Below are 16,305 nucleotides of genomic sequence, written 5' to 3' on the forward strand. Positions count from 1 at the left end.
TAAACGTTTTGAATCCCATCACTGTTCATATCATAATTTATTTTAACATGAATACATTCTTTTATTTTGCATTTCTTTATTTTTTCCTTCCAAAAAGCACTATATTTACAGAAAAAAAATCTACCAATTAAAGAAATTATATAGCTTATAAGGAACACTACGATGAAATAGGAGAGCGCACAGTATATTTTGAATGGAAAATTAACGACCAAAAAGTAGAATTCGTAAAAACACAGTGTTGATAAGAAAACAAATTGTGTTAACATCAGCACCCATATATATCTGTATAGTTCTCTCATTACAGTACTCCGATTGGTAGTTAATCAATTAATTAGAAGAACCAGATGCCCTAACCATTTACGAGTGAAGTTTAATTATACTTTATAATTCATTAAAACCTTAAAATGAGTTATCTCTAAACAAAAGGAAACCTTAAAAGAGGAAAGAATATTGGATCAGATTCGGCTACCACCGAATGAGTTTCTAGTAATTAATTGACCACAGATCTATTAATTAAAATGCCTCTTGCATGAATTACAGGTGGCGTGCGCTGTCTTTGTATTAAGCGAGAACAATTAGTTGTTATACGGATAATGTTGCTTATCATACAAGGTTTGTGCTACTTCTTAATCCCGAATAATTCTTATATTCTTAATTTTGGAAGTTCCAAGTTTTTGATGCTTTCTATTTTTATGTTAAAATTCCCCTAGTCTTTATAATGGTTAGTTTTTTTTCTTGAGAAGAGTGGCATTGCCCAATTTTTATTTCTATAGAAACCAAAATTACATGAGTTTAATTAACAAAAGAAAAAAGAACTCAAATTATGATTACCCCCACGCCATGGCTATTTCCTGATACCTATCAGTTAATAGTACTATCAAACCAGGAAGTAACCTATCAACAAATTAAATCAATAACAAAAATCAAAAACCCTAAAAAAAAAAAAATCAATAACCCTTTTAACTAGACAAAAACAACATAAGAGAAATTATACAAATTTAATTAAGACCCTCAAAATCAAATTCAACGTAATGTGATCTTCATGATCTGCTCATCTGATTTGATCTCCTGATATTGACATAACTGCATAACTGGCGTCTCCATATCTCATCCATCAGTTTATCCGCTTCTTTTTTTTTTCTTTCTGAATGAGCATCCCCTCAGGCACCACATTTACCTGAGTCCCAGCTGAGCAATTTCTATTCGGACCTGGCTTAGATGCACGGGCATTTGATGTTCGTGCCAGATTAATATAAACGGTACAGATCTCATTCAGGCACTTTGACTGGATCTGAATTTTTTTTTTTTGACTTCCGTAGGTTATATATACCAATTTATTCATAAATGGTAATTATTGTGCCTTATTAAATCTTGCTTATCAGAGAGGGAGGCTAGTAAGACCATTAATTGTTGATCGTTTGCCTTGAATTTCTTCTTTTTGATTCTTTTGTTTCAATCCATGCCGAGCTGCTCCAGGCAGTAGCTGAGCAAAGGAGGTCACATCAAGCTCATCTAGAGGTAGTGAGTCTCTTTTTAACTTGAAGAATTATGATGTTTACTGGCAGCTGCTGGGTCAAATGAACCAAATGTGCACTGTCGTCACACATCGCATGATCGTATCCTTAGGAGACAACCTGGGTGCCTCTCTCTGCAGTACTGCACCTGTGGTGCACCATCATCAAATAAATTATCCATCACAGAGAACAGTTAGCAGTATACACAACTAACAGTTAGCACTTAGCAGTGCCACACTACCTTCAAGGCTTCAAGTACATCACCCATGCTCATTAGGTTCTCTAGTCCAGCCTCTCCTTCTCAACTGAAGATAAATCTTCTTAGGTTTAAGTCACTGAATCAGAGGAAGAGGTATCTAGGCTAAAGTCACCAGCATTAAGTCGTTGCCTTTTTACTGTTGGGACAGTAACAGGAGGTTGGAGATTACCAGAGCTTTGACCTTCCTTTTCTTGCCAATAAACTACCTTCTTGGGTTGATCAGGAAGGACACCACTAGAAATCTCATGCAGGTTTTTATTTTTATTAATTTGTTATTTTTTTTTTCTCGGGCCCCGTATGCCGCAGTTCTAGCTGTGCATGTCCCTGCAAGATTCAACATTATATGTACTAGGCCTACAGTTATTTATAATGACTAGTTAAATAATCGGATTTGTTCTCTTTGGTTCATGCCGTCAATAGTTTTGTGAGAACAAAGGAGAATCCTCATTAGCACTCGAATTGATGAATTATTTTGTCAGAATAACTTCAATAGCAAAGTCAGTATTTTTCATCAGTATCGTCAATTAAAAGATTTGGTTAAAAAAAAATTTAGTGATGTTCCAAATTGCTATATTCTAAAAGATTAGAATCCAATTGAATCAATTAATTTTATGGAACTTTATTTAATTTGATTCCATTTCATATTTGCCTTTGAGAAAATGACGAACGTGGTATCAGTGCCCCCATAGAGTAGGGATGTATACGTGTACGATATGTCGGGTTTTTGTACCATCATAATCTACCAAAAATTAAAATTTTCACAATCATTTGCACCACAAATGTTATATAGGTTAAGTGTTTTATTTGATAATTTGTTGTCATTCCTTCATGCATTGTTACTCTTTGAAATAACAAACATTGTTGGGTAGAGGAGAACCAGGGGGCTATTTCTCTTGGATGATTTTAAAATTTCGAGTAGGCCCCTTCAATTAAATCTGATGCAAGTGATAAGTTGTGCTTCTCTATTAGGGAGTAAGCGGCGAACCATGAACATCGGACCGAATTCAGAGCCATCAAATTCGCATCAAGATTCGTGCGCATTTGATCCGCACAAATCTTATAGCTATGTGTACGGATTAGATGGTTCCAACCGGACATTGGACCGCCCCCACTTAGCTCTATTAGATTTTCAGTTGATAATATGTAGTACTGCCCCAATTAAAGCCCTTTTTTTTGTTATTCAATTCAAATTTCCTTAATTCTCTCAGTGTACGCCTTTATGCAAGCTTCTCGTTTAGAAACAGTTTTTTTTTTTTTTTTTTTTTTTATACTGTTACCAAATTATCTAAAGTATTGGGAGTGTTGGGATAACTTGTAAAATGTAAATGCATCAAGGTTCACATTCTAATTAAATTGTTTTTTTTTCTCTTGGAGAGGTAGGGGTGTCAATCGGTACGATACGAGTCGGGTGGAGATATTTTCATATCCGTACCCATTATGATAACGAAAAAAAATCTTTACCCTTACCCGTCTTTTCGAATACAATACAGGTCGGGTAAACGGATTAAAAAGTGTCATTAATATTTCAATTTGTGCTTTCCATAAAATATTTTTCAAAATAAGAAAAAAAATAATAAATACAACTAATTTGTAATATGAAAATTTAATAAAATACAAAATTTTATTGTATCATGTATCATCTTCATATAAATATATATCTATATATATATAATTTTATTTTTAAAAATTATCTTATATGAAAACGGGTAAGATAACGGAAAAAAATCATTACCCTTACCCGTACCTGATTAGCTAACGGAAAAAAAAAAATCTTACCCTTATCCGTGTTTCCGGATACGATACGGATCGGATAAACGGGTAAAAATGTGCCATTGACACCCCTACGGAGAGGTTTCAATCATAAAGAAAAAGAAAAAAAAAACACAGAAAGATTTTTCAAGTCAATTAGAAATAAGAAGCGAGAATTAGATCTGCTAATATGCCATTGTACTCTTGACAGCCACTGTCAACCGCTATCAGCATTGTCGCACTGCAACCATATATACGAGGTCAAATGCACACCATACAACCTTTTTACAATAAATTGCACTTCACTTGTGTACGGATTAGAAAATCGAGATTGACAATTCAAAAATAATAGTAGTATAATTTTATTTTATGAATAAAATGAATAGTATTTACTCTTTCTCCTAAATGATTAAAATATTCTTAGACCTTTTTATATTAAAATTCTGAATCTGTAACCGTAGTTGGTGAATATAAATTAGTACTTTAGTTTTTTCTCAAACATTTTAAATCTACTTATTTGTTTGGCCTTTGAACCATACAATTAGAGATGCACAAAAAGCTCCTAGCTTGTGATTCGATTGAGTTCGATTCGAAAAGGAGTTCGGTTCGAAACGAATCAAACCAGCTCGGTTTTGAAATGAATCAAATCTAGTTTGGCTCGAAATTGATTTGAATTGAACTCATACTGAATCTGACTCGGTTCGAAACTTTTCTTTTTAGTTCTAAATCATGTTTCAATTTCAAACCAATTCGGTTCAAAATTGATTCGAATCGCACCGAATCAAACTTGAACTCTTCTTTTTAGTTCGTAACCCTCCTTCATTTTTGAACCAGTTCGATTTGAAATTAATTCAAACTCGAACTTGAATTGAGTTAAGTTTGACTCGGTTGGATTTGTTTGCAGCTATTACATTGATGAGGTCTGTTTTCTTAGGAGAGTTTTGGATCTTAAGAGTCTTGTAACCGAAAAAAAAAGTATCAGTATTAGTCAATTAATATAGCAACTTAAATTAACACTGATATGTTCGGATGCTCAATTCTCAGTAAAATAATAAAAAAATCAGATTAAATTTCTCGAGTTCTTGAGTTCAAAATCGGAGTCTTCAGTCTAATTCTTCGGACTACTACTTTTGAGAAACGGGGACATGAATTTTTTTTTCTCTTTTATTCTTTGAGAAAGCTCATGTGCTGATTAAGTTCATAAACTTAGTACAACTAGGGTTTTCTTAATCTCATCCAAAGATGAGTGAACTTAACTCTAAAATCCATCATAATAACTTTAAATGATAAATTCAAATTATTGAAACCGGTTTACTCGAGTCACACAATTACAAGTCAAAATTTTAATTTTTTTTAATTAATTCAGTATAAATCAAAGTAGTAAAAAACAAATAAAGTTTATAAGTTAATTTTAATATGCTAATTTTACATTTTTTTTAACTATTGAATTTTATACTAAATTAATTTAAAAAAATTATAAATTTGAAATGTAAACAAAATTACTTATAATTTAAATTTATTATTTAAAATTAATCTGATAAATTTTATAATTAAGCTCATTTTGTGGTGATCTCAAGATTATACTCTATAAACTCATGTACTGTTTATAATTGATTTTCGGATGAACAAATACACCAATTCTGACCAATGGATATTTGAGTAAAAGAAAAAAGGACGGAAAGTTACCACGGGCAACGGCTCCAGAAATCTAACAATCTCGGCCCACAAGCTTGTATTGCGTAGACAAATCATATCCTATCATATCCTAACATATTGTTACAGGCTTACAGCCCTTTCAATACAGATTCTTTTCTCTCATATATATATATATATATATATATATATATATATATATATAGAGTTAGGCTGGTGCTATGGATAGCATAGTGGCCTCTATGCTACGACTCAATATTCGAGTTTTCAAAATTCAAACGGTCGATCCGAACCGTTCATCTTATTCTCCATATTAATATCTGCTTGGAGACCAAATTTTACATTTTTCTGAAATTTTTTACTATTTATTAAGTATTTTACAAAATTGTTGATCCAACGGTGGCTGCACAAAACAGTAAAACCGTTGGATTAGCGATTTTCAAAGTGACTTAATAAATAGTAAAAAAATTCAGAAAATTATAAAATTTGGTCTCCAAGCAGATATTAATATGGAGAATAAGATGAACGGTTCGGATCGACCGTTTAGATTTTAAAAACTCAAATATTGAGCCGTAGCATAGAGGCCACTATGCTATCCATAGCACCCAGCCTAACTCTCTCTATATATATATATATATATATATATATATATATTATAAAATATTGCAATATAATTTTATAACCATACCGTAGCTCATCTCAGGATGCAGAAAATTCGGTCTCCTCGGGGAGACAGAGTGGCGTGCCATATAATTTTTAACATACCGGTGGGCCCAGAAATCAGGACCTTTCTCGCTTCTAGGTTATATCTTTCACACTGCAAGTCTGCAACTGACTGGTCCCAAAATCGGAAACAACTTCCATCTTCTCTCAATCCAATCCAATCCAATCCAATCGGATAAATCGACAGTTCGACACCCTATCCAATCGTTTCTCCAGTTGGAACGAAGAATGGAAACGCGCAGGCTGGCCGTCCTCTGTTCGCACCTCTCCCCGTCCACTGGGGAAGCTCCACTGGAAGCGTCCACTTCCGCCCCCAAAGAGGGGGAGAACGGAAACGGCTGCGCTCAGGACGGATGTGTGTTTTGTATGATAGTTCGCGGCGAGGCGCCTGCTTTTAAGGTAATTTATTCTCTCAGTCTCTCTCCTTTCTTCTTCAAGTTTTGTTGAATTTATTACTTGGTATTTAATTCTTTCTCTTCAGCAGCTATTTGCAACTTTCTGCTCTGCAGTTAACAGTTCTATGTCTCATGCTATTTTGTCATTCCAGTACAATTTCTTGATTTCTTTATGTGAAGTTTAGAGAGGAACTTAACTGAGTTTTGGTTTGAGTTGTTTTTGGTGTTCAAATTAGGAGCTCTCCTAATAGAACTGTTCCGAACTTTTGGTTTAAAGGGTGCTCTTTTCTACTCCATATTTATTCATTCCATAAGCAAAATCTTAACCAAGTTATACTCTGCTAGCATGAGAACCAATTTAATTGAGGACGAAGTAGTCAATTGGGGTAAATCAACAATTAAGGCAAAATGAAGCCTTAACTGGGAATTCTGAAGTGGAAAATACTTGGGTACTATACATGAAGAAATGACCTCTTATTTTTGTTAAATATTGTACTATTTAATTATTTAATTTTTATATGAATTCTTTTGTCCTCTCTGTAGCTGTATGAAGATGATGTATGCTTGTGTATCTTGGATTCTAATCCATTAACTCACGGGTATGTTATTTTCTATATATTAATTGGAAAAGCCTTTTTACTTGAGAATTGCGTGCTATGTGTTTATCACAAATGAAATCATCAGCCTAATTTCATTTGATGTGGTTATCATAATATTACGAGAACTAACATTCTTATTATTTTTTGAGTGTGTTGGTTTGTGCAGGCATGCTCTTATTATTCCAAAGTGTCATTTTCCTTCTCTTGACGCAACCCCTCCATCAGTAAGTTCTTCTCTTTTTTGGATAGGAAAAAGAAAGAGAAAGATTTTTATTTCTCTAATTAGCTGGTGTTGGCAATGCAGGTTGTGGCAGCAATGTGCTCAAAAGTACCATTTCTCAGTAATGCAATCATGAGAGCTGCTCAATGTGGTATGTCTTGCTTCTGAAATGGTGTTCTTGTCAAACGTATTATCTGGAACTAAACATTTCTAATTAATGGTATGCTTTGCAGATTCATTTAATTTTCTGGTCAACAATGGAAAAGCTGCTGGTCAAGTTATATTTCATGTGAGTATTCTACAAAATATACCTGATTTTGGTACTAGGTGGTAGGATTCTTCTTTTGCAACTCATGTACTGAAGAAATTATACTGTTCTTTTTGGTCTTCGGTTTGATTTGGATATTTAAAACAAAATAAACCGAACTGACCAAATAAACCAAAGTTAAGTACTACAAGTATTTCATATATTTTTGGAGATTGTTTTTATTGGGTCTTTGAGCACATAAACTTCAAGAAAATTGGCATCACTTTTTGTCAGGAAAGACAAGGCACACATCACAACGGCATCGGCAGAGTACTAATTAATTTGACATTCTCTTTTAAAGTTCAATTATGAAATCCAATATTAAGGTCTGATCTATGTGGTACACAGATCATGCATATAAAAAGTAAATGAATTTGGTGCATGTTTGTACGATTCATTGAATGATTTTAAACTTCTCAGTGGGCTGAACTTAATGGCATGAAATTTTGTATGGGGATTATGAATATATCCAACAACACACTTACAAACCTTTTGATTTTGAAGAGATCCTATTCCTACACATAATAAAAAAGTTAATAGTAAATATTAGTTATGCAAAATTTGCTTCAGTTTGATATATAATTTCATTTGATTTTGTTTTCCAGTTGTAATCTGACAAAAGTTTGATTTGTTCTAATGAGTGGGGATCACTAGACAATGAAAATTTTGACAAATTGACAATCTAATCTCAGAAATTGGATGAAATTTCTGATGAGCAGTTGAGATTTATGATCTAATCCTTCATACTGACAGCACACGAGCTCTCCTGTGTCCTATCTCTTTACTCTCCACTCTCTCTCCTTTCCTAAGCTTTTGAGTCCCATGAGAAAAATGTTAGAAACTCTAATAAGTTTTCACCTTGCATGCTCTCTCTCTTCAATTTAAAACCTCAATCCTATCTTGACAAAATAATACTCAAAATTACTTCAAAAATCAGAAGGTGAGAAAATAGATGTCTAATGTTCAATAATTTCTCCTCGCACATGACTATAACCACAAAATTTTGAAATTGCTAACAATTTAACAACAACATCCAATAACAGTATATTTAGTATCTAGTTTACATATCATCCGATGCTAATCAAAATTTGAAGATTTCTTCTTAATTAAATCCTACTAGATGCAGAATTTTTCAGACAAAGTGATAGCACTCCTTTAATAGGTGTATAGCAAAATCCTGTAATTTAACACAGATCACCCAAAGTAGTGGAGATGGACATAATTTTATTAGGATATAACTAGTGGGATGGGGTTTCCTGTTACTGTAAAAGGGAGTGATCTAAGTTGAATCTCACTCACTACTATGTGCATTGATCCCAGGGCTGGGGTCATATTGTGAAGTGATCCCCACTGTCGGTTAATTGCATTTGATTTTTAATCAGGTGAACCAAATGAAAGCATCTACCATCAGGAGTGCTATCATATTGGCATGGTCACTTATTTTATTTCCTTGTCTTTTTATTTTATTTTATATAATGTGGGTCTATTGAGGTAATTCACCTGATTTTTGATATTTTAAAAGGTAATTAACCTGATTTTTTTTGTTTTTATTTGACAGACTCATTTTCACATAATACCTCGTAAAGCTGGTGATAGGTTATGGCCATCTGAGGTAAAGTTGTATTAATTTTTTCTAGTGCGCACATATACTAGTCAATAACATGTAAACAATATCAGTTGATGGTTGTGCTAGTCTAGTCTTACCAGTTTAGTATGTTCGTCCTATTTTTTTTTGTTAAAATATTAGTCCTTTTTTTTTTAAAATTTAAATTAAAATTGTAGTCATTAAATATATATTGGAGGCTTTATTGGGAAATTTGCAACCATTGGGCCATTGTGGGGGAAATTTTACCAGATGTACCAATAGTCCAATACTGTACCTCTTTTTTTTTTTTTTTTTTTTTTTTTTTTTTTGAAATGAGTAATGGGGGTCAGGCCACCCAAGACTCTTTATTTCAACCTTTGTAACAAAGGATTTCCCTTATCTGGGTTTAGAACTCATGACCTCTCACATAAGAGATATGTGCCTTTGTCACTAGACCAAATAATGGTTCTCTATACCTCTTGAAAATGCAATATTAGTTATACATTGTTCCCTGATTTTACAACACAATTGCAGAGTTTGAGGAGGACATCAATAGAGGAAAACCCAGAAACTGCAAGTCTTGTTGCATCCATTAGAGAGAATATTTGTTCTTCTTGTGATGATTGCAAGATAAATGCATCTCCATTAACCTAGTATTTATAGTAAATTAGTTAATATAAATGAATTCATGTGTATGTGTTCATATTGGATGGAAACAATTAATGTATATTGAGAAATTTACTGTTTGTTTTCTGCTATGCTATTCATTGCCCTCCCAACTTGTATAACAGGCTTTTAGTTGGTTGAAATTTGAAGACCTAATACTAAATAGTTGGTTGATACTTTCACATTTGTGCATTAAAGTTGCTTGGAAATTTAGTGGAGCTAGCAGTGTTCTTTCTCTGTATGACTATACGTGATGGAAATTGTGCCAATCCTACAAAATAATTTATTTCTAGAACAACAATTAGGGAAAATTCATATCCGTAGCTATGTTTATTTCAGTGTTTTTACAACTGAATTTATAAGCCTTTTATTGGTCCTATGTTCTCGGCCTTATACTACATCGTACTGGGCCAAGGCCCGATATCGTAACGCCTTCAATAAAACATGTTGCCCTTTTATTGAAACTTTTAGAAGTGATTAAAATCATTAAATTTTGTGTGGCCAAGATTCTGCGAATGATGAAAAGTATTCCAATCAACACGGCGGATAAACGGATGTACATTTTGGATTCTTGATTCAATTCATTTGAACTAAAAATCCGTGCAGGATCAAAGCACTTTTAATGAGACCAAGAAATTATTCCTTTTTTTTGTGCCTAAAAATATTCCTTTAGTTATGAGATAAGATTCTTAATAAAAATGTATTGTTGAAATCAAGTGCCCGACCTTTTGGGGAAGTAATTAACTAAATTTCTGTGGAAACTGCGAGAGATGATACTAAGTACTGAAGCCATGTGAGTGAGGGTAAAGTTGGCGTGAATCCGAGAGATGATACAAAAGCATGTGACTCATTGGACTCGAAAATCCACCTTTTAATGTTTAAGCCTCGAATTATAATTTACAAGTGGCTGACTTGGGGAAAGGAATTATCGGTGCTTCAGTGCACACGTGTGCGCCTCTGGCCCCGGTCTTATCACCAAATAAATCTCTTCTCCTAAAAATAAATCACCAAATCTCACTGCTCTGTCCGGATTGCCTGCGGAATCAACCTTTGAGACAATGTGTGTTGCATTCATCCGAGTTCTGACTTCTGACATAATGACCAGCAGCTATATATACCAATTTGCTAAATAGGACATAGTTATCTTTTATAATGATTTATGCCTTCTCCGGTGACGAAAAGCGGCAGAGGTCCAGTATTGAATTTGTTTCTCGGGGAATTTCATGTATGCCCTCAAAACTACAAAATTACATATGTGCTCCTCCAAAATTTATAATACCATATTTACCCTTCTAAATTCCAAAAACACACAAATTTACCTACTTAATTGCCTTTTCTATTAAAATTTATTTAAATTTATAAAAATCACATTTTGTCCTTTATTAAAAAATAAAATATTTAGTTTGTGTAAGAAAAATGTTTCTTCTTCTTTGGTCAATTTTTGAGGAAAAATGATTTATTTTTTTATTTATGATGCATACAGTAGTATTAAAGCATATGTTTGTGTGCTCATCAAAAGTAAGAAAAATGAATCATTTACCCTCATATACATATCAATTATAATAATGAACATTCTCTTAAACGTACTATGTATTTTTTTAATAAAGAGTAAAATCATACTTTATAAATTTTAAATGAATTTTAATAGAAAGGATAATTAATTGAGTAAATTTTGTGTGTTTCTAAATTTAGAAGGGTAAATAAGATGTTATAAAATCTTTTTGTCAGATTTAGATTGAGATTGATACATGTACCAGCAGGTACTAGATAGGTTAGGTACAATATGAGCTGATGATAACTAATTTTTTTTTTTTTTGGTGTCTATTAATTCCAGACCTTCAAAAAGATATATATTATGAATTTTATAGGGGGAATTTCAAATTTTTTTGAAGGGCATACATGAAATTCCCTCGTTTCTAGAGGTTATAATCTTCTAATCTTCCATCTTATTTATCTAGCTTATTATACTTTTATATATATATACATACATATATATATACATATAGAGCTAGGCTACGGTGAGTTGCGAAGTAAAGCAACTATTTTACTTCACGCTCATATTTTGCGATTTTAAAGTTCAAAACGTCAATCCGAACCGTTCATCTTGTTCTTCATATTGAAATGTGATTGGAGACCAAATTTTATATTTTTTGGAATTTTTTTACTATTTATTAAGCAATTTTGAAAGTCGCTGATCTAATGGCCCAGAAATTTTTACTGTTCACAGCAAAACAACAATTTTCAAAAATGCTTAATAAATATTAAAAAAATTCCAAAAATGTAAAATTTGGTCTCCAAGCACATTTCAATATGGATTAAACATCTAACAGTTCGGATCGGTCGTTTGGACTTTCAAAATAAAAATACGGCGTGAAGTAGAAATGCGTTTTACTTCACAACTCACCGTAGCCCACCTCTATACATATATATATATATATATAGAGAGAGAGAGAGAGAGAGAGAGAGAGAGTGGCTAAGCTCAAATCGTTTGTTCCTGGGCTCAGGAACAAACGATTGGGTTCTCTAATTTCCGAAGTTCAAACGGCCGATCCAAACCGTTAGATGTTTAATCTATATTAAAATGTGCTTGGGGACAAAATTTTATATTTTTTGAAATTTTTTTGCTATTTATTAAGAGGGTTTGAAAGTCGTTGTTTTTTTATGGTGCAGAATTTTAATAAAAACAGCAACTTTCAAACCCTCTTAATAAATAGTAAAAAAATTCCAAAAAATATGAAATTTTGTCTCCAAGCACATTTTAATATAGATTAAACATCTAACGGTTTGGATCGGCCGTTTAAACTTCGGAAATTGGAGAACCCAATCGTTTGTTCCTGAGCCCAGGAACAAACAATTTGAGCTTAGCCATTCTCTATATATATATGTATATATATACATATATATATATATAGAGTTAGGCTGGGGTGCTATGGATAGCATAGTGGCCTCTATGCTACGGCTCAATATTCGAGTTTTCAAAATCCAAACGGTCGATCCGAACCGTTCATCTTATTCTCCATATTAATATCTGCTTGGAGACCAAATTTTATAATTTTCTGAATTTTTTACTATTTATTAAGCCACTTTGAAAATTGCTAATCCAACGGTTTTACTGTTTTGTGCAGCCACCGTTGGATCAACAATTTTGTAAAATACTTAATAAATAGTAAAAAAATTCAGAAAATTATAAAATTTGGTCTCCAAGCAGATATTAATATGGAGAATAAGATGAACGGTTCGGATCGACCGTTTGGATTTTGAAAACTCGAATATTGAGCCGTAGCACAGAGGCCACTATGCTATCCATAGCACCCTAGCCTAACTCTATATATGAGATAGGCTATGGTGAGTTGCGAAGTAAAACGCGTTTCTATTTCAAGCCGTATTTTTATTTTGAAACTCCAAACGACCGATCCGAACCGTTAGATGTTTAATCCATATTGAAATGTGCTTGGAGACCAAATTTTATATTTTTTGGAATTTTTTTACTATTTATTAAGCATTTTTGAAAATTGCTGTTTTGCTGTGAACAGTGAAAAACAGTAAAATTTTCTGAACCATCAGATCAGCGACTTTCAAAATTGCTTAAAAAATAGTAAAACAATTCCAAAAAATGTAAAATTTGGTCTCCAAACACATTTCAATATGGAGAACAAGATGAACGGTTCGGATCGACGTTTTGAACTTTAAAATCGCAAAATATGAGCGTGAAGTAAAATAGTCGCTTTACTTCGCAACTCACCGTAGCCCAGCTCTATATATATATATAGTCCTAGACTACAATTGGTAAGTAGTATTAAGAAGGATGACACATCTTGCATGTCTAAATTCTTCGCATTACTTCACAATTTAGTTATCTAAAAGTAGTAAAAAAATAAGAAGGAATAATTTTATCCATTTATGTATATCTTGAAATCTACACCATCACCATAATACGTGGCATTGGCATGTTTAGCCCCCAATTTTTCTCTTCCAATATTATAATTTTGTTTTCCTGCTAAAGCTAATTAACCCTGACGTACGGTGCTGTGCACATGAACTGAAAGCTGCAGGTTTAAAATTCATAATATATTTCTAGATCAGATTTAAAATCCATATATAATACGAGTATATAGTATGGGAGATAATTTAGAAGTAGCTTAATGTTATATGATGCAAATAATAAACTAAAGAGAAATATATATATTTTTTTTTGCCACTAGTACAGAAGACATCATCAATATCGGTACAACAGTGATGACAGATCTGTAAAACAGTATGAATTTATAAAATCAGCAATATTTACTGAGTATGAATTGCGTACTATTTGTATAAATTTATTACAGCCGTCTAATTAATATTAATTCCTTGGTACGTATTGGGATCGAGGTACTAAAAAAAAAAAAAAAAAAAAGCAAATATAATTAGTTAATTATTTGTAACTCTCGCTACTTAATCTGAAAAGTTAGGTTATATATTAACCACACTGAAATCACAGTTACAAGGAAATTAATTATTTGTTTTATATTTTGACCTGAATAGAATCATGTATTGCATTGACTCTGTTTATGTTACTGTATATGAATTAAGTAGCTAGCCTAGAATATCGCAATTAATTAAGCAATCAATTAAGAAGGTGACAGATCCTAGTACTATAATTAATTAGCTAATTTACGAGCTTTTCTAGAGTGGACCCAACTAACACACAATCGTCGAATCCAGCATGTTTTCTAAACGAAACATTTCTACAGTCGACCCAACCAACAGAAACCGTACGCTCAGATTGTATAATTTCAGAGCTTTAAATCATTAACTCTTAAAAGCTTAATTAGATCAGGGGTGAACACAGACGGATACAAACCAGATAGTAATCAAACTATATATTATATATAGCCATATGAATAACTTCTAATATCCAACAGCCACTATAAACATATTATTTAAATTAATAATGTTAATTAGTAAATTATTTATCATATATGCATGATTATATATATAATAATAAGTCATGTATCTGTACGATACAAGTAATCTTTTATTGAGTGAAAAGACTGGATTCATATATTTCATGATATATAAGAATAAAAGTTATAATTATAATACACTTAATATCAGAAATAAAATTTTGGCTAATAAGCTTTGTGATTTGAGAATATTTAATTTGAATCCGTATTTAAATATTGAAATAGTATATTAATAATAGATTGCAAAATATGTGAGTATCTATATCTGGATATCTAAACTTTTCCTAGATCAGTACCGATAACATTCAAAACTGTATTATTTTCTGTCTTATATACTTATATACTTCCAAATGATATATTGAATTTAGAGAGAGAGAGAGAGAGAGAAATGATAAATAATAATTCTTATTGAATTGTTCTGATATTGATGTGTATCCCTATTAGTCTAATATTTGATGTGTATCCCTATTAGTCGTTAATTGGGCTAATTCCTAATTTGCAAATTAAGGCAAGACCGCAAGATATGTTGCCTGATTCTATTCTAATTAAACCTTAATTACATAATCAAGCTAGGTACCCATTGTGAAAGCTAGCTGATATGTTGTCTAAAATATGCCTATGATGAATATTTTGAGGCTAGCAATCATATTTCTCAACATGATATTAATTTCTTATCTGCTCAGAATTTAATGAATTCGAATTCGAATTTGTAATTTGTAATTTTTTGAATAGGAATGAAGGTAGTAGTTCTGTTTTCACTTCATTCCTATCTACCTAGCTAATTATTTTACTGGCGTAGCCAAAAAGAAAGAAATCTAAATACATATAAAAGAAAGCTAAATTTGTTAATAACTAGATAATGTGCATACGTACGCCTGGCAGCTTATGCCCGATTTTCATTAAAAAAAAAAAAGACAATGTAAATACATGTATATATATTTTTTTAAATATGCATTCGTAGCTAGGTCACGATTAGTAATTGTCAAACACATATTGACACGGCACGAGCATGACGAAGGATGCCTGGGCACGCCTAACACGTCACTAGACATGTGTAATGGTATGCATAGCTAGACATATCTAGGAATAGTCTAGTGGGAATGTGCATTGCTATCAGTATGTTACACCAAACGAATTTTGTTGTTGTGGTATGCATGCTCATGATCCACATGCACGATGTGCCAGTACGTATCATATCCTTACGCTTGTGGGACTCGGTTCTTACAGTTTTCAGTATGTTACCGTACGACATGCAACATCTCTGACATGCACGCATAAACACGCCACTCGATGCTGCACAACAGGGAGGGAGTTCAGTAGGCACAATTTAATCAACTCTTAAAATTAATGCTCCATATAGTTCTTTAATTTTGTGAGATTTGATGACTAGCTAGTATTCACTGTATGTAAGAGATTACGTACGTCACTATAATTAGTCCAAAAATTATACTGACTAGCTAATTAATTATCAGCTAAAGCAAGTGATATAACTTGAAATATTGATAGACCTTCCAAAAGATGTTGCGCTAATGTTGCACTGCTATACGGGATATATATATATATAGAGTAAGGCTTGGGTGCTATGGATAGCATAGAAGCCTACGGTGCTACGGCTCAATATTCGAGTTTTTAAAATCCTAACGGTCGATCCGAACCGTTCATCTTGTTCTCCATATTAATATGTGTTTGGAG

The 16,305-nt window shown here is 32.5% G+C and overlaps 1 protein-coding gene across 1 annotated transcript; it reads left to right on the forward strand.

Moving 5' to 3' along the window:
• The first annotated feature begins 6,023 nt into the window (after positions 1 to 6,023).
• Positions 6,024 to 9,852, forward strand: HINT3 (histidine triad nucleotide-binding 3). The gene is made up of 7 exons (XM_078294144.1): positions 6,024 to 6,297; positions 6,837 to 6,892; positions 7,059 to 7,116; positions 7,197 to 7,263; positions 7,346 to 7,401; positions 8,978 to 9,031; positions 9,539 to 9,852. The coding sequence occupies exons 1-7, from the start codon at positions 6,127 to 6,129 to the stop codon at positions 9,656 to 9,658; spliced, it is 582 nt and encodes a 193-aa protein (XP_078150270.1). The 5' UTR covers positions 6,024 to 6,126; the 3' UTR covers positions 9,659 to 9,852.
• Positions 9,853 to 16,305: the final 6,453 nt, after the last annotated feature.

The sequence above is a fragment of the Carex rostrata genome, chromosome 2 (assembly GCF_964058835.1).
Source record: "Carex rostrata chromosome 2, lpCarRost1.2, whole genome shotgun sequence".
Lineage (NCBI taxonomy): Eukaryota > Viridiplantae > Streptophyta > Magnoliopsida > Poales > Cyperaceae > Carex > Carex rostrata.

Coding starts and splice junctions, on each gene's coding strand:
- HINT3 (XM_078294144.1), top strand. CDS start 6,127: ATGGAAACGCGCAGGCTGGCCGTCCTCTGTTCGCACCTCTCCCCGTCC. Junction 7,264..7,345: donor CATGAGAGCTGCTCAATGTG/GTATGTCTTGCT, acceptor TATGCTTTGCAG/ATTCATTTAATTTTCTGGTC. Junction 7,402..8,977: donor CTGGTCAAGTTATATTTCAT/GTGAGTATTCTA, acceptor TTTATTTGACAG/ACTCATTTTCACATAATACC.